Below are 25,417 nucleotides of genomic sequence, written 5' to 3'. Positions count from 1 at the left end.
AAAGAGAAATAATCAATGAAGAAAATAATGTACCAGATAAGCATAATGACTTATATTAAGTGCATTACAAATGTAAACTTATAGAAAATGAATATGATACAAAGAAAATCCTCTCGTCTTTTAACTTCAGGGAATGATTCAGGTAAGATCACTGCTTTGCTATCAGCATTAACAGTCCAGCCCAGGGAGGGTAGTGCATTTCAAGACACGGAGATAATTTTTCACTTTGTTGGAGTCTCTGCGGAAACAGTAGAGCAGGTCGTGGTAATCCACTGAGTTGAGTTTTCCTTGTTTGTTAAAGGAAAAGGCTGGAGGGGGAACCAGAGCCCCAGGAGAAACATATCCAGCAGTGTTACTAAGCACTCCCAACAGCTTCATCTGCGGAGGATGAAAGAACATAAATGACACATACTGAAATAAATTCCTGCAAGAAAACACACGGAGACATGTTTGCCATTAAAACAATTCTTAGGAGAATTTCATTTATTGATGCACAGCATTCAAACCAGGTTTTCTTCTGCTGCTGTGATCATGAACCGTATAGCAATATGGATGATACAAGTGTCCAGACTGTGAAGCCATCTTTTTTAGAGCTCCCCCTACTGACTGGCTGCAGTATTGGTAGAACCATGAAAACTAAATACATTGATAACACATTTTCTCAACCATTTCATTCATAGTAAATTTATATAAAGAAATTAGTTTTTTTTAATTTTGTGGTGTTAATCAGAGGATTGGTTAAAAGTTGTCCTGGAGGTAATAGAATAATAAGAGAAGACACAAGATAACTTATGGTGTCTTCCATTTACCTGAGACGTTGGATGCAGGTGCAGATACAAGCTGACCATATTTGAGGTACACAATGAAACAACTCAATTAAACCGTATTGGAGTTAGCTCTTGTTTTAAGCTCTTAGTCAATTCTAGGTGACGACGCAAAAGTGTGTCATGAATCTTTGACATAAAAGCAACATGATAACACATTGACAGATGGAATTTTCACACAACAGGTGTGACTGATTTAAGAACTTAAGGATAGAGGACTAAAGCCACGTTTCCACCAAGTGGTTCGGTATGGATCAGTACAGTTTGGTACAGGCCAGATCCTCTTTGCATTTCTACAGCCAATTGTGCCCACTCATGGTAGGCAGCAACTAAGCTTGGTGCCAGTAGACGCGTCAGTTACATAATAGCATGACACCAGAGCAGCGCGAGACAGTTTACCCTGTTAATAATCCAAACAAAGAAAAAAAATGTGACTCTGCAGTGGCAGGCATGGACTTTTTGAAGGGCAGGGGTGAAAATAAAAAAAAGCAAATACAGTTTTTGCCATCCAAGGGCAGTTTATTGTATTTTAACCAGCCAAGGGGGCAGTTTTGTGTCTCTTTGCCACCCAAGAGAACATTTTAGCACACGTTTTGCAACCCAATAGGGCACTTCAGCGCACATTTTTCAACAATTGGGCCTCGAGCACAAAGCAGCACCCATTGAGGCAGTCCTCAGATCTCACAATGAGAGGAGCACAAAGCTACAGCAACCATTTGATTTACAGTCAATGGCAATAAAAAATATCACCACCATAGGATAAGACTGCACAACGCTTAGCAAGCATTAGGAGATTCTTACCTTCTCAGCAATTTTTTCCACCCCATCCCTCAGCTCATGCACCATATCACTGATCTCCATCGCTTTATTGTAGCTGTAGTGATTGAAGTCTTGATTTTCATCCTGTGGCATACTCTTGAAGAGCTGTGACAGAGGGTCATCCCAAGCCCCCAGCAGCCTCCTGATCACCTCTGTCAGCTGCTCTCTCTACACGGTAAAGAACGGTTTGAATGGCTCAGTGGGGAAGTAGATATCATTTTCAAGCAGAGTGCATTCAGTATGGCTTTAACAGAAAAAAAAGTATTATTAAAAATACGAACCCAAATGCTCACCCCTAGCTGTTGTGCGTTCTCCTTGTTGGCTGGTGTTAGTATGCCATGTGTGTGGCACTTCTGTTTCCCTATGATATTCTTACTGGGAAAGAAAAAATGTCCCTGTGAAGATGAAAACATGTCAGATCAAGTCACGCTGGAACCAGAATTTATGTTTGATATATGAAAGTGAAAGTGTAATATGAATCCTATCCATGACAAAATCAACTCACAAATTCAGAGTGCAGATCAGTGGAGATGCCATGCATTCTTGAAGACTGTTGTATCACCCGGTCAAAAAGATCTGACAATGAAGGAACATGACATCCGGCCTGTCCATGGAGACAGATCGGAGCAGTCCTTACTCTCTTGGATAACTGCAGGCACGCAAGCGTGAGAACAGCAAACCAAACTAAAGAGTAACAAAACAAACATCACTGATAATGCATGCTGTGCAAAATCTTTGAAATGATCCTTTTTGAGATTTTGTTGCCCTACCTTTTTTCATGGTTCTTTCCTCTCAGAAGAGCACAAGATGAGTTACACTCCTTTTCTGCAACAGATACTCCTGTAGAAGCTACCTCACACAATAATGACGCTGCTATAGGTTCATCCAGGAATGTGAATATGCTTTTCTCTGTGTACGTCATACGCTATGCTTGGTTTAGTTATCTGCTCATCTGAGAGGGGACAGAAGTAAACAAGGCATTAGACATACTACACAGATTACACATGCAGATTTTCACTTTAGAACAAGAAATATCTGTATGCAGTTTTAATTAAACCTGAATTCATTGTCTTTTGCGCTCTTAGGCAAAGAAAAGGAGAGGGAAAAAATGCTCTTAGGCCTTACATCTAGTTTTGTACCACATGAGGTTAAAAAAAACTCACACATTGGAGATAGCAGGAAATAGACTTTACCTATTGAGTGCTATCTTATTCTTTACAGCACTTTTAAATTACATTCATAATCCCTTATTCACACCTGATGGTAGAAGAACCTTTATAAACAGTGCCTAACAAAGACCATCATCAAGCGTAAGGTGTTGGGCGTCACTGTCTTAAATAAACAGTACATCACTGCTTACCAAATTTTTTTCTCCTACACTTCTGTAATGATAACTTATGGAAGCCTGTTTTAGCCAGAAAAAAAAGGTAAAGTTAGGGATTTTTCTATGTCATAATAATGAAATACAAAAACACACGTTACAGGGCCAAGGCAGCCAATACGCATGCTAAAGTGCTCTTTTGAAAACCAAAACACACTAAAGGGATTCCTTGGCTGGTTAAAACATGATAAACTGTCCTTTTAGGTGTCAAAAACGTGTGCTTGGGTGCCCTCAAAAAATATGCACAGCATGGTCACCCTCACCCTTCAAAAAGTTTGTGCACGCCAACTGTCAACCACATTGCTTCAACCCATTTCTAAATCCACAATGAGCGTAGTAAAATATTCCAAAGCATTTTTGTGCATTCATTTCATCCCAACAAAATACCAGCAAAAAAAAAAAAACAATTGCAAAAACTGTACAAAATTATACAAATTATCAAACTTTATATGGTATCCAAGATTACAATAAGAAACATTTTGTTCCATGGCACCAGTCAAATTTTCAAACTTCTTTCAAACAAGGCCATCCACAGTGAGGAGTCATGATTCATTGATAACCGTACTATTTAGTCATATATGCTCCATAAAGTTGTAGTTACATGTATTATAAAGGTAGGCTTTGCAGCTAAAATCTAAACAAAAGCATGCAAAAGTTTTCATACTGAATTGTAAATAACCTCTCACCTTGTGATACCTGTGACGATGGGGTCTGTGTTCCACTATGAACATTAAACCATGCTCTGCTTCTGTTACAGTGCCATCTTGTGGTAAAATGAGAACACAGAGGACAGGATTCAGGGGTCCTGCGTCTTCTAGTTCCTCTTGAATGATTTTTGGATTAATAGTTGTTAATTGGGGACTTAGGGTTGTGTGTAAAAGAAGTATTAATTAATAAATAAAAGAACAAAATCACAGAGAATACATTTACTGGACGATATTTTATTGTCATATTTTACAAGCAATATGAATATAAAAAGATGTCATAAATACATCACTCTTCTTATAGAAAATAGAATCTAAAATCAATTTACATTTAATAATATTATGTACAGGTTTGAGTGCATTCCATCTCTGTGTGCTATAAGAAAAACAATGAGGTAGTGAGCTGCTCAGGAAGGCTTAAGGGTTTGATGTCTGAGTCCAGCTCTCTTCTTCTATAAATTTATGCTTAGATTACTGTACAAATTCTCCAGAATCTAAGACACGCCACATAAAGCTTCTTTTTAGATTTTGGGCTCAAAGTTTTTCTCTTAGACTCCACATTTCAAACACAGGTTCAGGTCTTTGGTTTCAACATCTGTGGTGTTTCCACTTGCGGGTGGCCACTGCAATGTTGGCATCTTTTTTGTGCCAGGGGAAAAGGTTGGTGAGAGCAAGGCTCCCATCAGGCTGCACAGAGCCAGACAGCACATAGAGCTGTGACCGTCCAGGGCGTACAAGAGTATTTGCGCATTGAAGGTTGATGAGGAGCCACTGCTGGAGAAGGTGCCTGGTGTCATAAGGAAGCAGAGGGCCCTGGCGGATGAATTCAACACGGCCATCAATCTCAAACTCTGGATCTCCTGTTGGCTGACGATGGCGGTGGATTTTGGCAGTCACAGCTACAAATAAAGAATTGAAAATTGATCAACTTGAAACACAACACACACAAAACATGGCCATAAAACAAAACACACAGCCTTTTACAGTATTTTTGTAACTTACCAAAGTCATGCTGACAAAAAGCATCCAGGACTGTTTTCATTGCAGGAGCCTCTTCCACAGCTGGGCAGTTCTGGCAAGCTGGTTTAGGCAAGTCTGTGACAATAAATAAAACAGGATTTAATAAAAACTGTGGGACCTACACAATACTGTATTTTTTAAAAAAAAATAAAAAGCTCTGGGTTTATGAAAGTAAGGTAAAATAGAGCTCTAATGTTTGGTGTGTGGCTTACCTTTGGCAAAGTGGCCAAATTTAGCATGGGGAGTAAGGCACATGTCTTCCTCGGCAGGAAAGCGGTCACAATTGAGAGCCTCAGGCCACGGGTGACCCTGACAAGCAAGCACTGGGGCACAGCTGTCCCTGACTGCCACACACAAGCTTCGGCATGGCTGGATAAAACTGGGGGTAAAGAATGAGAAAATGTTACACAACTTTCTAAACACAAGAACTCACAATAAGTAAACAAAAGAGTAAAAAATAAGAAACAGAAAGTGTCCTTACGTGTCAAGACAGACGGGGGCAATAAGGGAGCAGAGGAAGGCCTGAGCTTGAGGATGGCAGCCTGTCTGCAACAGGGGCCTCCAGTCCTCTGAGCGAGGCACAACTTCTCCTTCCAGATTGCTGTGACCTAAAAAGTTGGGCAGCCTCATCTCTGAGTAACCAACATCTTTGCAGACCTTCATCTGATTTGGGATCGTGACACAGCGGGTGGACTGGCCCAGGTCAAATGCCTTTAAAGGATGTGCCATAGCCAGCAGAGCCACAATGAAAAAATAAGCCATGCTGAAGAGTTTGCAAAATCCAGAGTCCATGGTGTAGAAGAATGAGCTTTCTCCGAGAGATCTTGTTGTCCAGAGGTCTCTGTTGTCCTTGAATGACTTTGGAGAGGCTGCTGCTGGCTTTTATGCAGCAAGGTCAGCCAGCCCCATCAGTCTGCAAGTCTGTTATCAACTACCTATCAAAGGAGGTAGAGACGATGCGTTTGGAGACAGCGGCTTGTTTTGTGATGACTGCAGACAGGAGGGGGGTTGCAGAAAGCAGATGGAGGGGAGAGGGGAGGGGGGGATTCAGCTGAGCTTTCACCGAATGGAGCCAAGTAACACAAGGCTCAGTTTTCTTTTAAAAGTCCAGAAGCAAAAAAAAAAAATAGAGTCCAAGTGGGAAAAGATCAAATATTTTTTTTAAAAACAAGAACACTTTTTGTTCCACAGAACTGTTACTTATTTGAGTTACCTGAAGCTCGATGTTTTGTTTATTCCCTATTGGCACAGTATGTGAAAAACGAATATGTCTTTCTTTGTGCCGACTGAAAAATAGAACTTTACCATAATGAGGCTTTTGTTTTTCCAATATTTTCTAACAAACTGAAGTTTTCAACAGACAGACTGGCAGTCTCTTTCATATTGTGAGTCTCTTTCATGTGTCCGTGCTTCCTAATTGGCAGGTTTCATCTGCAGAGCCTCAGGTTCTCATTAGCAAAGCATAGACTCATCTGGCTTACCTGGCTTTGATCTGCCAATAAAACAAACTCAGATCCACATGCAAAATACAGTTGGACTACTTATTCTGATGTTTGATGCATTTTCTCCACAGTGCATGGCTCTTACAAAAACGCCAGTATCCATTATTCAGTGCTGAAACATGCTTCTGCAGTTTAGAGTGATAGTGCACATTTTGGCTTTCCAAATGTACATGCATTTTCTTTTGACCAACATGGCCAACCTTTATCAAAGTCAATCTGTTTGATTAGAGGTGGTTCAAAAGTAAATTATAAAAAATAATAAAAAGAACCATAATTAGCCAAAGCAGCATAGAGCATCTTATGTCAGACAGACGCATCAACGGTCAGTTGTAAAACGCCAACATCCCATTCAAGACACCAGAGATCTTGCCCTGAGATGCAGACACAAGTGCTAATTTGTCTCGTTTTCTTTGTTATTTGTATTTGGGCCTCTTAATTCAACAATGGAACTACGAAACAGCATCATCGAATTTGTTTGGATGTCGTCTGTCTGCAGATTTAGATGTATATCTGGGGCTTATGCCTGAAGGCCTTAGGAGGACTTTCCCTCATGAATCAGAGGTCTCTAAACCAGCCAGCCTGTCATGGTCATTGTGCTTTTAGACATGATGCCACAACTCTGATTGGTCCTACCCAATGTGTCTGCCCACAACCAACCCCATCTGCAGAGACAGGCTATGCTCTCAGAGCCACCCAGAGCCTTTCATCAGCCCCAACTGATGTCAGCCAACTTTTACAGCCTGATCTGACAATTGGAGGCTGGTTCCGAGTCGGGTAGACGAGTACAGCCCATAAGAGGGGACTAACTGGGCAATTAGAGTCACAGACCAATTTGGGAGAACAATAGGGCCACACATTTAACAAGCTCCCCCTGCCAGGAGCCCAGCAGGGGTCTGTTGTTGAGCCTAATGGCTGCCCTGTAGACACTGTGTCTGCATTGGTAATGTGTTGCCTGCTCTACCTCGGTTAATGAGAAAGTGATAGAGTATGAGCTAAAAGGTTGGGCACCTGTCTGTCAAACACAACTCCAATAAGCTTTCATGAAAATATCTCATATACAACAATTTAGAGACAAAGTCTCTGAGACAAGCCCTGAAACTGCAGTACCAGGCTCATGTGGAACAGTTCTTGACAAAACCAACCCTTTGTTCATAAATTAGTCAGCATTGTCTCTAAATTTTGCTTTGATAGTTCCAAGACATCCAGCAAATACGCCTGCAGTAACTACTGAGTTTTATCATACAAACAAAACATTTACATCCATGGTTTTTGTACTTCAACTGTGGATAATAGAATTTGTAATTTAACAGGAATACTCCAGAAATTTCATTTAAATGTATGTCTATTGAAATATACAAATGTTAACAATCCATTTCTAGAGGGTAAAGGATCTCAGGCTCAGACTCTTTATTATAATAATCTGGCAACAATAGTTACTGATCAGCACATCAAAATCTTTTAACAAAAGGTACACATTTGGAGTCTTTTTTTTTTCTTTTAATACAGGCCGGTATAAATATAACATGTTCATGCTTTTTTTTTACAGGTTTGGGGTCAGCATGTTGTGAGTATGTTTGTACGCCAACATTTTATACTTTTCGGCGCAGTTCATCTGCTAAATATATTATATGATTACTTTCCTCTCATGTGGAAAGAAAAGTCTGTGCCACCTAATCTGAAGACAAATCTGTAACAGACTAAAAAAAGACTGGTCACTCATTTGGACAACTGCAACCTAGAAGTGTTATAGGTTACATTATTATTTGGGATAAAATTGAGAGGTCACTTTGTTTACACCAACTACAGATATATCGTCCTGCATCGAGGAAGGATGTCAACTGGAATGTCTTAACCCTCTTAGAAAGAATGCAGTTTTTTGTAATAAAGTTAACATTGCCCACAACAGGAGCCTACACACATCGTAGAGGAAAGCAGAACTAACACCTGAGACACACATCAAAGGCAGGCGGGGTGGGGATGGGTGTCTAATATGGCCTCCATTGCCACAGTGAATGCAGATAAAAGCTGTCTCCTTCTTGCACATAAGAGACTCATCAATTCAAGAGCTTTAACCCCCATTTGCTTCTTTTCTCTCCCCGTCCCCCACAACCCCCCCTCACCATCCTACTGGGCTCCAGTGGGACTGACAGTCCCTGTGTAGACTGTCAGAAGCACTCAATTGTCACATCCAGTCTCCAACCTTGTGGGCAGACGCTGCCACGCCGAGGTGAGCAGACAACTTGGAAACTACAGACGTGAGGATAAACTCCTTTCTTGCGTACTCAGAGGAGACAGTAAAGCAGTGTAAACATTCATATCTAAAATCAGGTCAATGCTACTGGGTTTATTCTTGTGGCAAAGACAGCACAGCTGCTATGACGCAGTAAACAATGACTTATCCTTTATGTGTGACGGTTTCCTTGAAAAATCTCATGCACGGTCAAGCACATCAGCTTAAATAATCACAAGACAGAAATACTTCTGCTGTTCAAACTAGGGTGATCTTTATTTCTAACGCTCTGATGAAGAACATTCACATAAACCAGGAAATAACATTAATCAAGACAGTTAAAGCTGTTATAGTAAACAGTAAAAAGATATGGAAATGTGTATGAAAAACAACCCAGGACATGATTCGTCAGTCAGGATGACTACTCCCTTGATGACTGCATCGTCCTGTTATTTACTCCTTGGCTCCTCTGCAGCACTGTAGAGTTAAAAAAAGAGAAATGTTAGTGTTTACATTGACAAGGAAATCATTAAATATAAGGCTAGCAATACTCCCATAGCAACACTAATTAGAATAAAAATGCTTGGGTCTCCATAAAAAAACACATTTATTGAAGCAAACAGGTTGAATCTGATCAGAAGGAATATGAAAGATACAGCTGGCGATAAATCAAATTTTTCAATTGTGACCTTACTACAGAACTGAGCTTGAACCTTCTGTCCCCAAACAAAAGAGCACTGTCTATGCTGAAGCCTGCATTCTTCTGCAAGATTTCAAATGCTTTTTTAAATTATATATAAGTCATCTCAGAAAATTACTTCTAATTCAGGTTTAAGGATTCTTCTGATTAAAGACTTCAGGATAGCTGATTAGTTTACATACATCTTAGTGTCTCTGAGGGAAGAAGGGGGGTCACAGCCCACGTACGCTCCATTAATGAAGCAGTACTGCAGCAGAGCCCTGAAACACGGATCCTGAAAGACATCAGGATATCAAAGATCTGTACCAGGCCGAGCGTGTGGCATTGAACTGTTGATAAAAACACTTGATATAAAACAGCTGTTCGGTTACTTACCCTAATGAGTATGTGTGGGTTTCCAACAATAATTAGCAGGGCTTTGGGACGAGTGACCGCCACATTGAAGCGTTTTGGGTTGGCCAGGAAGCCAAGCGCACTCTGCAAATCGTTACCTTGCAGTGATTCATTAGAGCGCACCTATTTTATAAGAGAATGAAGAAATAATGAAACCTACATAACCTCAGTTTTTATCTAAGTGTGACGATGATTGAAACCAAAACAAATGCACTACACATGAACAAAAAAAACGGACTTGACTACTGATATGCACTTATACTGTAGGAGATATTAGGAAAAAATAGATGTTATGCTTTAATACACATATTACTTTCTATTAATTTATATTTGAGTGAAAGACAAGTAACTGATAAATGTCATTTGATGTAATTAACGTTTCTTAAATTGCGCAAAAAAATTACAATGGGAAAGATTTTAGCAGTCTACTAAAGTGTAAAAATTAAATTTGAATTGATTTTAAACCAACAGACCCAGAGATAGAGAGAAAATAATGATGGGTACAGCAAACTGACTTGCTCAGTACAACACAACACGTAATCTCAAGTTAAGAAATGATACGTTTTAAATAAACTTTGAGATGAAATTCTATAACAAATAACTTGTCATGGTTTTGTGCACCATTTGACAATTCAATGGGACTGATTCTTTATATGGTTAAAAATGGTAGAAATGTCATAAAATACTGTGACACCAACAGAACTGCACACTACACATTTAAACTAACATGTAACATATTGTTTTAACAAGTTTAAAACAAATTTTTGATACCAATCATGATTTGTCACTGTCTCATTTATAATTTACAAAACACTGTTAGACAAATCTATATCAACACAAACTTTGGTATTATTATTGTACTTGCTCCAAACTGACCTGATCCACTTTGAAGCTTCATAATGAAAATAGTCAGTCAGACTCATACGTAAGCTTTCTGTTGCCTTAGCTCTCAATGTCAATGTGAAACTTTGCCCAGTTTATTTCTGTTGGACAAAAATTTGCTGTTTTTTTTCCAGACCTCATCTTGGTAATGCAGACAACCAATGTTAAAATGTACTTAAGTATAAAAAGTTAGTTATTACAGTGGTAACATTTAAATGAAAATGATAGTGTAATATATACTGATGTATGGAAATATATAAAGCCAAGGTTCCTATTCCAACAAGGTCGAGGAACAACAATGATAATCTGTTTTTATCAGCGCAGTCACCAGCCAGCAGCTGAAACATCCCAGGGCGCAGTGATATTCCAGAAGATAACCAAATAAGAGATGAGTGGAAAGCGAGGACTGAAAGACAGGTCTTAAGAAAATGAGTTGATATGACTGAATTACTTCCTCCATGTTTTAGTGTTTTTCTAAGTGGCAGTTTTAGGTTTCCATCAACTTCTTTGTTTCTGGCATTCAATGAGCTTCTTTTGTATATCATTTGTCACGATATGAAAAACTGCAACACCTAAAAACATGTCTTCCAACAAAACTACAGCAAATGACCACATGGTGGTGCTAAGAAACAGTTTTAAAAACTCAATCAGCCACCGCTTGACCATTATTTCTTTGCATCATGACAATGAAAAACAACAAAGTCATCATTTAGAGAAAAGCATATCCTCATGTTTATAACTGAGTAATTCATTTTTTTTTCAGCCTACCGTGGACATGATGATGGCCAGAAATTCTTGTCCCTGGAACTCCTCTACAGAGCCAACTTTGATGTCAGACAGGCCCACCTTACCCAGTAGAAGTCGAATCTTCTCACACTGCAGTTACCAAATAACACAAAGACAATATCAAGGCATGCTTTGAAAAATATACTTCAGCAACTTGATTTGTATGTGGAGTTACACTGAATTAACGCTGTCCTTCTGCTCTCTCTAGAAGCCATATAAACACTGAAAAACTCAATTAAAAAAAAAAAACTATTGATTACATATGATCTCTAAATATTTGATTGATAAACTGTGTGGTGTTACCTGCTTCCTGTAAGGAGCGATGATACCGATGTCAGAGACACTGACTGGGTTGTACAGCTTCTTGGCCAGCTGGCAGCAGTAGAGCATGACCTGAACAGCCTCCACTGGGTTGAACCAAGATGGGTTGTTACCCTCTCTCATTTCTGTACCCTAGGAGCAGAGCAAAGCCCGTCAGATAAATCTAGACGGTGAACTGCGGTCAAATTCTTTCAGAGTTCTCACCCTGACGCCATGGACAAGCAGAGGGAAGTCTTTTTTGGGAAGGATTTTCCACTGGCAGAGAGAGTCTACGGTGGTCCGGGGGGCTTTCACAACCAGCTCATCCTGGTAGAAGAGCTTGGAAGGTAGTGTTAGCAAGGCCTCATGTGAACGGTAGTTGTAGATCAGCTTCGTCACCTACAATAGTAAGACAAAAAACAAGTCATCATCATTTATGCAATTTAGTTTTCCACAGCGCTTTTGTAATTCTTTTTACTCCGAAAGCTAACTAGTTTCAAAGTTAGCAACAAAATAAAGACAGATGATTATGTAACACACTACATGCAGTGTCATGTAGCTCAGCCTCTGCAACATGTGAAACATTTGGGCTATTTTAGACAATGTCAAAAACACATTTTATTGTATTCCAAGAACACCCACCAGGTTAGGGTTGTAACCCCAGTCATGTCTGGAGTAGAGTGGGTTGGCCATCAGCCTCTCTAACAAAGACACCCCCAGGCCAAAGGCAGTGGCCAGCTTGGACTTCACCACTGGACCCAACTGACAGGGGTCTCCGGCCAACACTATCTGAGCAGATGATGTGGAAATTTAAGATGATCAACAATCAACAAAACTGAGATTTGTTATTAACTCACTGCTTTATGTTTGGAACTATTCGTCCCTCAAAACCCCACATCTATCCAAGATCATTTTTATCACAGACTTCATAAGCATACAAGATTCAAGATTCTTCGAGTCAAGAATCAGTTACATTAAATATGCAGGGAATCCTGCACAAAACCAGATGAGACCACTGACATGGAAAAATGATGCAGAGAAATATTAACAGGTAAAATGACTGATAGAAAACATCAGTTCTTGTTATAAGTCAACACTAGAAACACAAGTGATCCAAATTACACCTGATACCTATGAGAAACATGCTTACACACAAGGGAAAAGTACTGGGCAGAATTCTGAACATCAGATATTACTTTATCAGTGAATTGGTGCTGACCTGTCCATCCTTCTCTGATATGAGACTCATGGGAATCAGGGCCTCTGGTTCTGTGGCCTGGCCTGACTCATCCAGAAACACATGGGTAAAATGTCCCACACTGAAGAAAAAGAAGTTAGTTGGAGGACTTCAAAGTAGAAGATTTGGACAAAAGATGCTGATTTAAAAACTAAACTGACAACTATCCCTACTGCAGTCTGCAGGGTCTTACTGTATTCCTACGCTGTGGAACATCCCAGCACTGGAGCACGTGCTGACCACGATCCTGTGAAAAGAGGCATGACGGATGTCCTCTCCAGCCTTCGAGTACTGTCTCAGCACCTCTGGGATGGACTAATAAAAGCAAACAATTATATTACTGTGGCATTTATACTTCAAATGATAAGCCAGTGTGTACTAAAAGTAGAAACAGTGAGAGTGTGAGTATCAGTATAGAATCTTATTGCACACTGCAGCATGTATGTTGTTATGTTTTCATCCAAACTCAGTAAATGACGGGTGTCTGGTGCCTAAATTTGTTCAGTACCTCTTCCTGCCTACAGGATGCATTCACACGTGCCAAACTTGCAGCATGCAGGAAGCCACTGTCGTGTAAGCGGATGCAGATGAGGTCAGCAGCACTGTTGGAAGGGGTACATACAAGTACCCGACTACTGGGCAAAAAGTGATAAACCTGTTGGCAGAAACACTCCAGTTAGTCACACAAGCTTTGAGCCAAGCTTTTACCCAAATGTTTTTTCACATGTACCTGCAGAATGGCCTCTATGAGGGTGATAGTCTTTCCAGTCCCTGGAGGTCCAAACAGCACATATGGAGCTGGCCTACACTCTCCTGCCAATATCCTCTTCACTGCTTCCTTCTGAGGAGGGTTAAGGTTGGGGTTGAAGAAATGCCCTTTGCTGGGAATAGGTTTAGATGGTAGTCTGCCATCTAGAGGGATTAAATATTTGTTGTTGTTTCGGTTGATTTTTATATAAATGAACAGGCAATGGATGGTTATACCAAAACAGAAATATAATACTTGCACCTTTGGTCTGCGTAGCCTTAGACTTCATGCCGACTGAGAAGTTTGACATCTCCCCATTTCCTAAGAATGGAGCCTGGTTGGAGAAGGCAGAAATATTATTCAAAACTAGACCTTAGTTTGAAGATGTTTTCTGAGTTGCTTACTTTCACCTCATTGTCCTTTGTAATTTTGTTTTGCTCAGGCTCCTCAATCCAATCTCCTGTCCACTGAGGAGGCTGAAGAGTCACTTTGGAGGGAAAGAGAACTAGAAAACAATGTTTAAATTTTAGAGGAAAATCGAGAAGAGTTCATTTGCCATCTTATATTCACATATATGAATGGTTTTGAGAGACTATTCTATTTCTCACAACAACCCAAACTCCAAGCACTGAAGGAATATTGAAGGAATGCAACTTACTTTCCCCAAACAGTTTAGTCTGTTCAAGTGCATAGTGACATCGCCTCGTGGTCAACCTGATGAGGCAGGCAGTGAAAACACTGGTATTACAACTGTGAGGTATTATTCTGGTTGAGGTATGTGACTGAGCATACTATCTCGTCTAACCTGTTGAAAGAGAACTCAACATCAAGTGGCTCCCCCAGGTAGGCTCGCTGAAACTCGGCGTTCACCCTCAAACTGACATCCTCATCGTTAATCTGAGAGCCAAGACAGAGCAAAACATCAGCTCCACATTCACACAGCAGTATGTTGATCGTGGAAAATGCAAAATGTTTGTACCTCCGTGACATAGCTCACATACTCCATTAACACACCGTCCCTCTGTGCTTTTTTCAGTACAACTCTGTCACCTGCAAAGACAGCTCTCTTCCCGTCAATGATGAACCTTTGCAACCATTTAACAATCAAAAGCTTTAAGCTTTAAGCTTTAAGGCATTCTCACCTATAAAAAGACTGGGTCTGCCTTCAGCCAACCCAAGAACTTCGAGGTGCAGGTAGACTGCTCCTTTTCTGAGAAGTGCCCCGTTGATGGTGAATTCTCTGAGCTCCATCTCTGCATGCAGCTCTTCCAGCCAGAGAAGGGTTGAGAAACGTAAAAGCCTGTTTGATGGTGACAGTGCCTGAGGGAAGGCATAAAGCAGGAGAAAAAAGTCTGATATCCATTATGATCTCTGGAAGACTTGATTTGAGATTACACTTTCTTTCTAGAGAACACAAAAAAGAGCATCTCAAACAGACTGCTTCCACACAGTGAATAACTTCCACTTAATATCAAACTTGTCCTTGCTAGTTTAATAAAGATGCCCAGAACTTTACTAGCCAGAGTGCTTTAATGCACCGTGTAACAACACATTTAACGTGCAAGTGGCACTGATCCAGCTCTTAATTATGAAGTCTTACATTGTTAGTTTCATAGTAGTAACCAGCCTTTTACTGTTGCCCTCACCTCTCCAAGGCAGGGCTGAACTACCAGAACATCACTCTTTGCTTCCACACAGTCTCTGAGAGCCTGGGGCACTGGATAGCTGGGTAGGAAGTTAGGCAGCCGTCGCTTCGAGAGCCTACTGGTAGAAAAGTGTCAAAAATGTGACGTCACTCTTTCTGTTAAAAAGCAAAACATTTTTTAGATACATCTAATATATAAAATGCAGAAAGGCGTTAAACTTAAAAAAGGATGTTTTTTTGTTTGGGTATGCTTCATTCATCTATTGATCTTTTCTAATCAACTGCATTGCTTGAAAACAGTATGTATAATTAAATTGTTACTGTGTCAGGTATGTTGTCAAAATTAGATATATTATTTCAAGCTTGTCGTCCTTCCTTAGGCAGCAATAGAGACAGATGGTTTTGTACCGTGGTTGGTCTTTTGGAGCAGTCACAGTGATCACATGAGCAGGTGTTGCTAAAACAGGGCCAGCATCACTGGGACTGTAAGGCACAGAGGGCTGCAGCAAACTGGTCTCCTCACTGCTCACAGTGACCTCCAGGCGCCTCCCGATGGTGAACGAGGAGAAGTGCAGTAACAGGAGCTCAGCACACCTCCCAAGGCTCCTAGGAATATCCCACATCGCATCAAGCACAGTTTAATAAAAAGAAGATGTCTTTGATGTGTCATTAAAGCTACAGAAAAAACATATTATTAGTCCATGCGTCCTCCTTCTGTGTCTGCTGTTAAAAAGTGTCACCCAAAGTGGTACAGGCAATTTAACTCACTTAGCTTGGCAGGCAACTTCGACAGCCAGCCTCTCTCCTGGTGCAATATCCACATCTCTTTCCTCTCTCCGAACTCTGGATGCATGGTTTATGTCCTTCTGCTGCTCATCATTTTCTTTGACTAACTCTTTGCCTCCATTTGTGTGGTTTTCTGAAGGCTTTGGGCAGTTTTCTGAAGGCTCTGGGCAGTTTTCTGAAGGCTCTGGGCAGTTTCGTTGCAACTGTAGTTCTTCCTGTGTCAGGGGTTTTGAGCCTTTTACAGGAACTAGAGTGAACTGTTCTCTTGAGTCCCAGCCAGCAAAGTCACAGCACTTCAGCCTGTGGGTATCTGAACCTTTATTTCTGTCATAAGAGAAAAAAAAAAAGACCTTTGATGTTTTCATGCTGCAGATCAAAATACTAACAGGTAACAAAAGTTGTCCTGGACGGTACCACCAAAATATAACAAATCTTAACCATATTTTAAGGAGGCTAGTGGTCACTCACTGTATCCATAGTACCAGGCTCCGTTCATCCCCTATCATCACATCTCCAAACTGGCCATACGTTGTTACTTCCAGGCCGCCTTTGTCTTCAAGAATGTTACTGAGTTTATCCTCCGAAACAAGTGGCAAAGGACATTTTGCACTGCAAGAAGAATTTTTTTTTAAAATCAGATCAATAAATTAAATAATTCAAAGTAAAACTGAGAGAAATATTACAACCATTCATAATCTCTTATTTCTCTCTTAGAAGATGAACAATAAGTTCATGTTTGCGCCATCTTTCATTAAGTAAAATAGTGACACTGACACTATTTCTACTTTTGTGCAACAGATTTATTGCTGGCTTTACCATGCTGGTGTATTATAATATATACATAAATATATGAGCCAATTTAGAACCCAGTTTTTTGCCTTTTCAGACTCTGAGTCATCACTTCAGCCTCTGTTTTTACCCCACATTTCACAGGCAAACACTCAAGAAAGAAATACAGATGAATTAACAGAATAAGAAACTGGTGATTCTTCATATATAAGGCCTTCTGGCACAGCTATACAGTATGATTAAAACACTTTTGGTCCATTGTTTAGATTTGTACCTCTCAAGGCAGGGTGCCATGCACAAAGCTCTCCAACTATAGAAGGATTGACTGCTCTCCACCATTACCAGGTTGACCAGGTCCCCCTGCGAAGGCTTGTAGAGTGCAGGCAGCAGCAGAGATTCAAGGGTGAAGAAGACACTGTCATCCACAACTCCACTGTTACCATACACAGTGGTCACATGCACCTGAAGACAGATCACCATTCAGCAGAATGTTAAAATAGTGTAACGATGACAGACACAAATTAGGGCTCATAACCTTGATGTTAGTAGGTTGACACAAAATTTGGATCACTCTTTACCTTGTAAAGGCGGCAATAGCGTAAAGGAGCTACAGACTGTGCTTGGGTGGTCCACTGGGATGGATGGATGAAATATTTAGCTTGGACCCAGTCTCCTTTCACTGGCTCATAGCCTTGTGAAATGGAGGGGGAAACATAAACTCCAGTGGTCAGGAAAAGCAAACAAGAGTCTTGAGCCATGTGTATATACATGCTAGTGTTGTTGTTATTTTTGTAAGCCACAGGCAAACAGCAACTGTAAAATATCAGAGCTTGCTAGAACAGTAAAGAGCTTTAATTCTGAGGGTGACTGGTCAAATTTCAACTGGGGAAGTTTATGCAAAGCAAAATATACTTATAAAGCCCTTTTAGTGCGTGCATAGTGTGTCTAGTAAATGTTTCAGATCTCAGAGAACAGGTTGGCTGATGGGGCTACATTATTTTGACAAAGGCTGCTGATTAGGCATTACAGCTTAGTGTGCATCAGTACCATCGCAAAGGCTGCAGCATGGAAAGTATGTTGTCTGGTTGATGAAGCCTCCATCCCCATCAAAAGACGTGACTGTGCCAATGAGAGGCCTCAGCTGCATACAGTCACTTTCTAGGGATGTTCTCCCACCGTCCTCCCAAGCATCTGCACTCTTCTCCACCTGCATTACAGTAATGTGTGACACATTTTTTACAACATTTATGATAACTGGCAATTTTCCAAGCCTTCCTTGCATTATTATTACCAGGGACAGACAAAAATACCTAAACATTAGAAACAAGCTAAATTCAGACATAAAATTCTATAACTATTTTGTCCCCAATCATGAAGGTCAAGACAGCAACAGTATACACCAATATCTGAGTTTATATGCATGACAAAGTTATTTTGTACGTATCAAGTGTTGTTTTTTCTTTCAATGACACAGCATACTGACTTCAATCTCTGGCTACAGACAAAGGACACTCACTCTTACAGCTTTCCATCCCCTTTGGGCACCATCTCTCACTGCGATGCAGTCAACCAGGTCCCCCTTTTTTAGTGGCACTCCACCTAACACCTCCGCGCTTGTGAAATAGACCGTATCGTCGATAATGCCGTAGTCGAGGCACAGTTGGGTCACCATGCTTCCCCGCAGGTGGCGAATATCCTCGATGCCTTGTCAGCAAGAGACATTGACCAAAAAAAAAAAATAACTACCCTTCCTTCTTTAAGCTGTTTTAGGGTTTCATTCAATGGGATTAGAAAGTTAAAAGCTACTCAAAGTTAGCTTATCTAGCAAGACTAGAGACAGCCATGCAATTACCCGTTGCACCAACAAAAATGCCTTCTTCATCCACCTCCTCTGTCCTCCACAGTGGAGAAACCAGCTTGGACAGCATATATCGCACAGCAGTCAGCATGTTTCTAAAGATATCGAGGAAGCGAAGAAGGAAAATAGAGTCTGAAAGTATAAGAAAGGTTAAAATTTATCCAACACGACTAGCTTAGCAATTATCACCATCCAAAATTTAAAACAGGTCGCCGTACATTTTATAGTATTTGCATGAACACAGAAAAATGTACTTATTTCAAACTAACCCTCGCAGGAGAAATACAGAACAACACACCTGGCGAGGTAGTAGACTCGTTGGATTTTCTAGCTAGCGTGGGTGCAAAGTTAGCGACATGCCGTAAGTGAAAACAGGCGCGCATCCGGTTCAAGTCCGAAACACTCTTAGGATACGCGCACGTGGAGTGTTTCGTGACCGGCGTAAAGGTCCAATAATTCAAACGAGATAAAGCCCTTAAGACACTAAATTGAAACTGTAAGCAGCATTCAAATATCACATATGTTTTGGTTTGAAGTCGTCAGACGTCCTTAAGTTTGAACAGAGGATGATCTGGTAGCTTGTCATCCTACTGGGAAAAGGACAATCGCCATTGCTCCAGGTGGGTGTGGTTTCACCTCGAGTTCGGCGTGTTGGTCCAAGATGAGTTTTTTTTTTTTTTTTATTGTCAATGTACAAATCAACAAGGCATCACTTTCAAGTGAAAACAGTCTAACAAGAAAAAGACTGAGCAATCACAATAATAACAAAAAGATAACTTACATAAAACACACACACAAAAAAAGAAAGAAAAATAAATAAATAAAACACAAGCGGTCAATCAGGAATTAAAGAAGGTACTCATATAGACATTGGGCTTTTTGAGAATTACATTTCATACATTTTTATATATATATTGATCTCATTTTGAAATGCTTTAAATATTGGAGTAACTTTTAAAAAGCGACATTTGTGTATGAAAAACTTAGCCAAGATGATTAAATTATTATTCCCAAACTGTGCTTTCTTGTCCTCCACTAAACCAAAAAGTATGTTTTTGTATGTTAATTAATTGGATCATTGTAGTTTGTCCAATTTTGAGGTGTTCAAGATGAGTTGACGAGAATTTTTTATCCTCCTGACTACCAGGAAAAAAAATACTGTCCAATCACAAATATTTGAAGATTCCCCAATCTTTGTGAGGTTATTAGAATACTGAACACATTTTTTTGGAAAAAAAATAGTTTTTTTATATTTCAGATATATTACTAGTATATTACAATGCTAAAATACAATAAAAAATATTCAGACAGTGTTCAGATCTGTTGTCAAGAGTCCCATACAAAATATGCCACCAAAATTTCAAGCGAAAATTTGCTTATTAATAAGTTTTATACACTTACTTTTCCTCTTCCCATAAATTGCACTTCCACTGATGGATGCCATTTTCCTTAATAAAAAAGAGAAAGGTACCAAAGCCCCACTCCTTCACATCTGGTATCATTGAAAAGCCCCAAATGTCCTCTGTAGATAGCATGAGGAGTTTATTCAGTAGTGTGAAGTAAGTGGAAGATATTTAGGTTAACAAATTTGTCCTCCACAGAGGACAAATTTGAACTACTGGTAGTCAGAAGGGTATGGTAGGCATACTGCCTACTGCTTTTCCATGTGGAATGTTGTATAATGCCTACTTATTCCAGTGGATGGCGTTAATTCACCAAAACCTGCCACCTGCATAGACAACCAGCGTTAGCGACATGCGTGGTAGGAAACAGTATGCAAGGTAGAAAAATGTTCCAAAAAGAGTAGGACATCTGGGGATTTTGGTATACTGCTGATTTTGCAACTTTTTGTATAATTCCTGCAACATACTCAATTTCAGCCAAAATTGTAGGCACCATTATTGTAGGCTATGCAATTTGGGAAAACAGCCATTGTCTGTGTTCAGATGGGAATGGGGGCCTGTACCATGCTCTGGTTGACAATGCATTATGAGAGGACATGAAGAACAGGGGGATGAAGTACCTACAAGTTTACTGTGTGGACAACACCCTGGTCATGATGGCCGACCCTGTGTGGACCTTTTTGAAAAGGGACTTTGTGGGTTTTGAAATGCATTCTGTTACATGTGTCGAAGTACAGAAATGATAACTTATGTGTGAAAACAGTTTGAAAGACAGTATTTAAGGTGATAATGTTACACATAATACTTTTACAGACACACAGAAGCTGAAGAATTATACTCACAAAAAGGCCCAAAACAGGCAAAGAACAAGTACTTGAGGGCTGTGATCCTCTGGCCCCATCGTAGCTGCAATATAAACTACTCTGTGGTGGTAATTACTGGCTGGGCCAAAAACCCCTTTTAAAAAACACTGTCTATCAACACAATTTGTTGCTGCATCCAGGTTAAAACAGCCTCACACAAAGATTCCTCTTCCAGATATCAATATATTTTCTGGGCCCCAGTGCATTTAAGAAGATTTAAGATTGCCAACCTGGAAAACTGTCCTATAGTCTACTGAATATAAAGTGAACATTCACATTGATGTGCTCATTCTGTACTTGTATGATAGGTTTCTGCATCCCATTAGCATGGGGCTAATGTTGATTGACTTCTTTTCACTGTAATTGCATTGCACTGTAACTATATTCACATGTAGTACACAGAAGGCAGTTTGGAAAACAGCCTGCATGGTGTAGACTGGTTGGCTTGCAGACCTGGAGCTTTGGCTCCTGTAGTAAATACAATGTGACACTAGATGGCGGCAAAGACAACAGAGAGGATTGTGATTCTGACCCATGCATCTTGGTCAGAGAGAGCGGAAATAACTCCAATGGCCAAATTGTGGAGTCAGTGTTCTCTGCCAGGTCTGAAATATCTGTTGTCAAGTCACAAGAGAGCTCATGCAGACCCTCAGTGATAGCTGCCTCGTAAGTTTGTTTGGCAGGAGGCCAAACTGGTTTAAGGACATGGAGAAGAAGAAGTTAGTTGGTGTTGTAATGTCTGATTTTCAGAAGCCTGTGACACATTAGATTATGAAGGGATGATGGGAGAACTGAATAACTGTTGTTGGCGGGTTTTTAATAATGCATTGTTACGGTATATAGCTATTTAAATGACAGAAAACAATCTGTGCGAATCAATGAAAAGAGAGGTGAAACTTAAGAAACATGGAGTGCCTCAAAGAAAATGTCTTGGGCCACTCCTGCACACTATCTTCACTAATGATGGTCCTATTATTTTCAGAAAGTCACATATTTCAGTGGCTACTGTTGAATGAACCATATATTCAGCAGAATTCAGCACCAGCAATTTAAATAGAAACTCAGGAAGTTAAAATCAATTGTTGACAGATATGCAGCAATAAAATTATATTAAATGTAGGGATGGGTACCAAATAAGGTACTTTTATAGGTACCAACCTAATTCTATCAAAAGAACTGGGTACAGATTGATGTAAAATTAAAAGGTACCATGTTGGTACCTAAATGCATCCTTGTGACTATGAGGAAGTGGAAGAGTAGGTGATTTTCCATGCTGGACATGAGCACAGCATTACAAAGTTTTAATGTAAAGAATAAATATGTTAAATTGAAAAAATATATACATTTTAGTATTGATCAAATATTTTTTTTTACCACAAAAACACTGAAAATTGTTACCGATTGTCAGGTATCAGGCATTAGTACCATATCATAAATGCATCTAGAACAACCAGCTTAATGATAGGAACTCTTCACACTTTATCCTGCAATTCATAGCCTGATCTCTACATTAACCATGATAAAGTAGGCAGAAAAAGTCAGATTTCTGAGTGTCATCATGGATGATAGGATTAGCATGTGGCTCAGAGACTGGGTCATACTTCAGCAGTGATCAAACAATGTGCAAAAATACCCTATAAAAAAATTAGACAGGTCCAAGATCCTCAGATTCAAGCTTTGTTTCTTTCTCACCTGGATCCTAATAACCACACAAAAACCATGGTTAGTGATGGTTACCATATAAGATAATGCTATCAATAGAAATTTGTATTTTGGGGGGTTTAAAAGGATAAGATAACATGCAATAACATATTAAACATTGATTCATGTAAGGACACCCTTGTACGGTATTTTTATGTTGGCACCTGGTCATCCTCAACATGTAGTCTAAACATGTAGTTATATGTGATTTCAGCATCTCCCTTTCTCCTCCTGGGTTTTCCTCACCTTGGTAATTGAGGGTATGTCAACATGGATAAGATTCTCCTCTGTGTCTACAGTACTGTGATAACCCTGTAAATAAGAATCAACAAATAGGCATTAATTCATGCATCAAATCTCACCAAAATGAAAACATTAAAATATCAAATGGTTCAGGTTTGTTTGAGTTTTAAATTGATTTGATATTTCCATTTGTTTCTGAAGTCACATCTAATTTCTCAAAACCTTTTTGGCTCTTTTCATTTGCAGTCAGCAAAGATTAAATAATTTAATTCCCAAACACATTAAAACGCACAAAGAACATTGTGCCAAGGGGCAAGTGGAGTGCTTGGAAATCAAATTCTATTCACATTACGTCAAAGAGAGGGCTAAAGAGGCAGCAGAGAGTGTGTGTTTTCTCAAGGACAAATGTTAATTTGATGCAGTGTGGCGGATTAAATTTGAATGGTTTATGTTTTGATTTTGTTGTTTAAATCAAATGTGCACATATTTTTATTTACAGTTCGAATTTTCATTAATCAATTCAATATGTTTTTTTAAATGGGTTTTATTAAATAATATTGTTCAGTTATATTTGCCTTTTAAAATACATTTATTAATAGACTGACCTCAGCATTTTTAGTGCATTCAATTGAATATCAAAATCCAAATTTATTTATTTTATAAAGTCTGAAGAGTTTAACTTAAACTCTTAAACTCTTTGTATTTGTGACAATTACCTTTTTAATGTTTAAATTTGATATATTGTGTTTGTCCCCCCCCCCCCCCCCCCCCCCCCCCCCCCAATTCAATACACAGTTTACACGATTTGTAAAATTTGTTTATCATTTTTTAATAACGTTGTTCCACGTTTTTTTAGAAGCTGGGTTATGCTTGGTTGACCTGTTAATAACCGTCCATAGAAACCAAATCAGACTTGATATCATAACTGTTTCTTTGTTTGGTCTTCGCTGGTTGGCACAACCCTGTTTTCACCACAAGAGGGCAGCAGCAGACCCTTTGTGCACTCCAAAAATTCCTGGGAATAGAGTGCAACTGAGGCCAAGAGTCAAATAAAACCAGATTCAAATCTCAAACTCTGTGTTACTATAAGTGGACACTCTACTTACCCTGTGTAATCACCAAAAATTGCCATAAATTATGGCAGCTGCAATGGGCGGAAAACACGTTGTCTTTGATCAAATTTTAAACATGGACTCAGACTTCCCCTCTGTAACAAGCAGATGTACAACTAAAATGTGTAGGGAAAAAACTCATTGCTGGCCAGAACTAACAACACATTTGTTTCTCCACATATGCCTGGTATTTAAGAAGTGAAAGATGATGTTTTAAGAACCTGTTTAAAGAACAGGTTGTTAGGGCAGATTTAAATACTGATAGGGTAAGCAGGACCCTGACTGTAGCATAGAAGGCTTAGCAAACGGCACCTTTCTAAAACATTCAAACACTGTACCCCACATGGTAATTTGTAGATTGTTCTTTTTTTTTTTTTTTACAAAAACTGACAATATTTTGGTACCAGTTGGCCTAATGGTTGAAGGGCATGCGTCATACATCACAGAGACTTAAGTCCTCTTAAAACAATCACCATCCTTTTGTTTGATTAGCCTAAAACTGAATGGCCTGCCTATACACATTTAACAAGACCCATGGAAAACTAATATGAAATATTTATGGATCTAGCACCCTCTACTCGTGAATGGACTCCTCCATGAGCAGAAGTCAGTGACCTAGTTACATAGGAATGGCAAAAATCAGTAGTTTGACGAGGTTAACAAAAAACAACAATGCACTGAGCTCCTTTCCCAAAATCTCTTTCTTGGATGAATCCTTCACTCTTAGGGAGTCCCACAATGCGTGTGGATGGGGGATGTTGCTTGACTTCATTTGTTTGTTTTTATATGTTTATTTATTTATCTATTTTTAACCTGTGATTACAAACTTTAACCGTTTTTCTATGTTTTTTTTTTTTTTACCTTCTCTTCTCTCCAAGTATCTGCAACCAACCCCATGCACCCTAGGAAACTGATTCACTGAACCACATTAGCTATGTGTGAGCATATGCTCCAGCTGTGTGTGCCCAGTAACATAATGTAAACTCACACCAAGGGATAGTCATGTTACAGTATTTGCTGGGTCAATACAAAAGTACAAAGGCATGATGACTGCAGAGCCTTGTCCTAGACTCTAAATTTAACAGGTACCACTGATATGATGAGAGTTAGTAATCAAGCACCTCAAAATCCAGGAGGTGGCTCCAGTATGCTGTAGACAAAGGGGGAAAACAGTTAAAAATGTGTTCCTGCATGAAGACTTCAAGTGCATTCAGCAAAATGCTATTTCTGTGCAGATGTGTAGCTCTTCCTGCATTGCGGAAGTGTTGAAGTCTGCAGTTCCTTTAGTATCCACTTGAGGCTGGCTCTGGATGTATCAGAAACCATGTAAGTCCCATTTCCACCAAGCGGTGTGGTATGGATCAGTACAGTCTCATCCTTTTTGCATTTCCACAGCCAACCATGCCCCCTCTTGGTAGGGAACGTGTAAGCATGAACCCCGTAAATAAATCCAAAGACGAAGAAAAACGCAACACAGTAAATAAAGAGATA

At 39.7% G+C, this 25,417-nt stretch overlaps 3 protein-coding genes across 8 annotated transcripts; all 3 read right to left on the bottom strand.

The window, feature by feature from the left end:
• Positions 1 to 168: 168 nt before the first annotated feature.
• Positions 169 to 2,423, bottom strand: LOC141796244 (prolactin-like). The gene is made up of 5 exons (XM_074677233.1): positions 2,414 to 2,423; positions 2,149 to 2,327; positions 1,937 to 2,038; positions 1,626 to 1,811; positions 169 to 378 (listed from the first exon to the last, which is right to left on the bottom strand). The coding sequence occupies exons 1-5, from the start codon at positions 2,421 to 2,423 to the stop codon at positions 169 to 171; spliced, it is 687 nt and encodes a 228-aa protein (XP_074533334.1).
• Positions 2,424 to 4,088: 1,665 nt separating this feature from the next.
• Positions 4,089 to 5,626, bottom strand: szl (sizzled). Its single transcript, XM_074678255.1, has 4 exons — positions 5,230 to 5,626; positions 4,961 to 5,127; positions 4,731 to 4,823; positions 4,089 to 4,627 (listed from the first exon to the last, which is right to left on the bottom strand). The coding sequence occupies exons 1-4, from the start codon at positions 5,538 to 5,540 to the stop codon at positions 4,317 to 4,319; spliced, it is 882 nt and encodes a 293-aa protein (XP_074534356.1). The 5' UTR covers positions 5,541 to 5,626; the 3' UTR covers positions 4,089 to 4,316.
• Positions 5,627 to 8,712: 3,086 nt separating this feature from the next.
• mov10l1 (Mov10 like RNA helicase 1) lies at positions 8,713 to 19,247 on the bottom strand. 6 transcript variants are annotated; one of them, XM_074676689.1, is made up of 27 exons: positions 18,903 to 19,247; positions 18,599 to 18,736; positions 18,263 to 18,450; positions 17,794 to 17,953; positions 17,325 to 17,437; positions 17,021 to 17,208; positions 16,426 to 16,566; positions 15,940 to 16,281; positions 15,580 to 15,777; positions 15,173 to 15,290; positions 14,669 to 14,846; positions 14,506 to 14,576; positions 14,332 to 14,423; positions 14,185 to 14,240; positions 13,931 to 14,031; positions 13,788 to 13,860; positions 13,509 to 13,690; positions 13,287 to 13,433; positions 12,972 to 13,093; positions 12,761 to 12,860; positions 12,184 to 12,330; positions 11,767 to 11,940; positions 11,545 to 11,694; positions 11,224 to 11,331; positions 9,556 to 9,696; positions 9,363 to 9,454; positions 8,713 to 8,957 (listed from the first exon to the last, which is right to left on the bottom strand). In XM_074676689.1, the coding sequence occupies exons 1-27, from the start codon at positions 18,985 to 18,987 to the stop codon at positions 8,930 to 8,932; spliced, it is 3,633 nt and encodes a 1,210-aa protein (XP_074532790.1). In that variant the 5' UTR covers positions 18,988 to 19,247; the 3' UTR covers positions 8,713 to 8,929. The 6 variants fall into 6 exon arrangements, with proteins under 6 accessions (XP_074532790.1, XP_074532792.1, XP_074532791.1 ...); XM_074676691.1 differs by having other exon boundaries at positions 13,937 to 14,031; XM_074676690.1 differs by having other exon boundaries at positions 15,173 to 15,287.
• Positions 19,248 to 25,417: the final 6,170 nt, after the last annotated feature.

Source organism: Halichoeres trimaculatus, unplaced genomic scaffold (genome assembly GCF_033239565.1).
Source record: "Halichoeres trimaculatus isolate MK-OKI-2021-1 unplaced genomic scaffold, fHalTri1.1 fHalTri1_scaffold_10, whole genome shotgun sequence".
Lineage (NCBI taxonomy): Eukaryota > Metazoa > Chordata > Actinopteri > Labriformes > Labridae > Halichoeres > Halichoeres trimaculatus.
The sequence above is the reverse complement of the archived record's forward strand: the minus strand, read 5'-3'. Positions and strand labels throughout refer to the sequence as shown.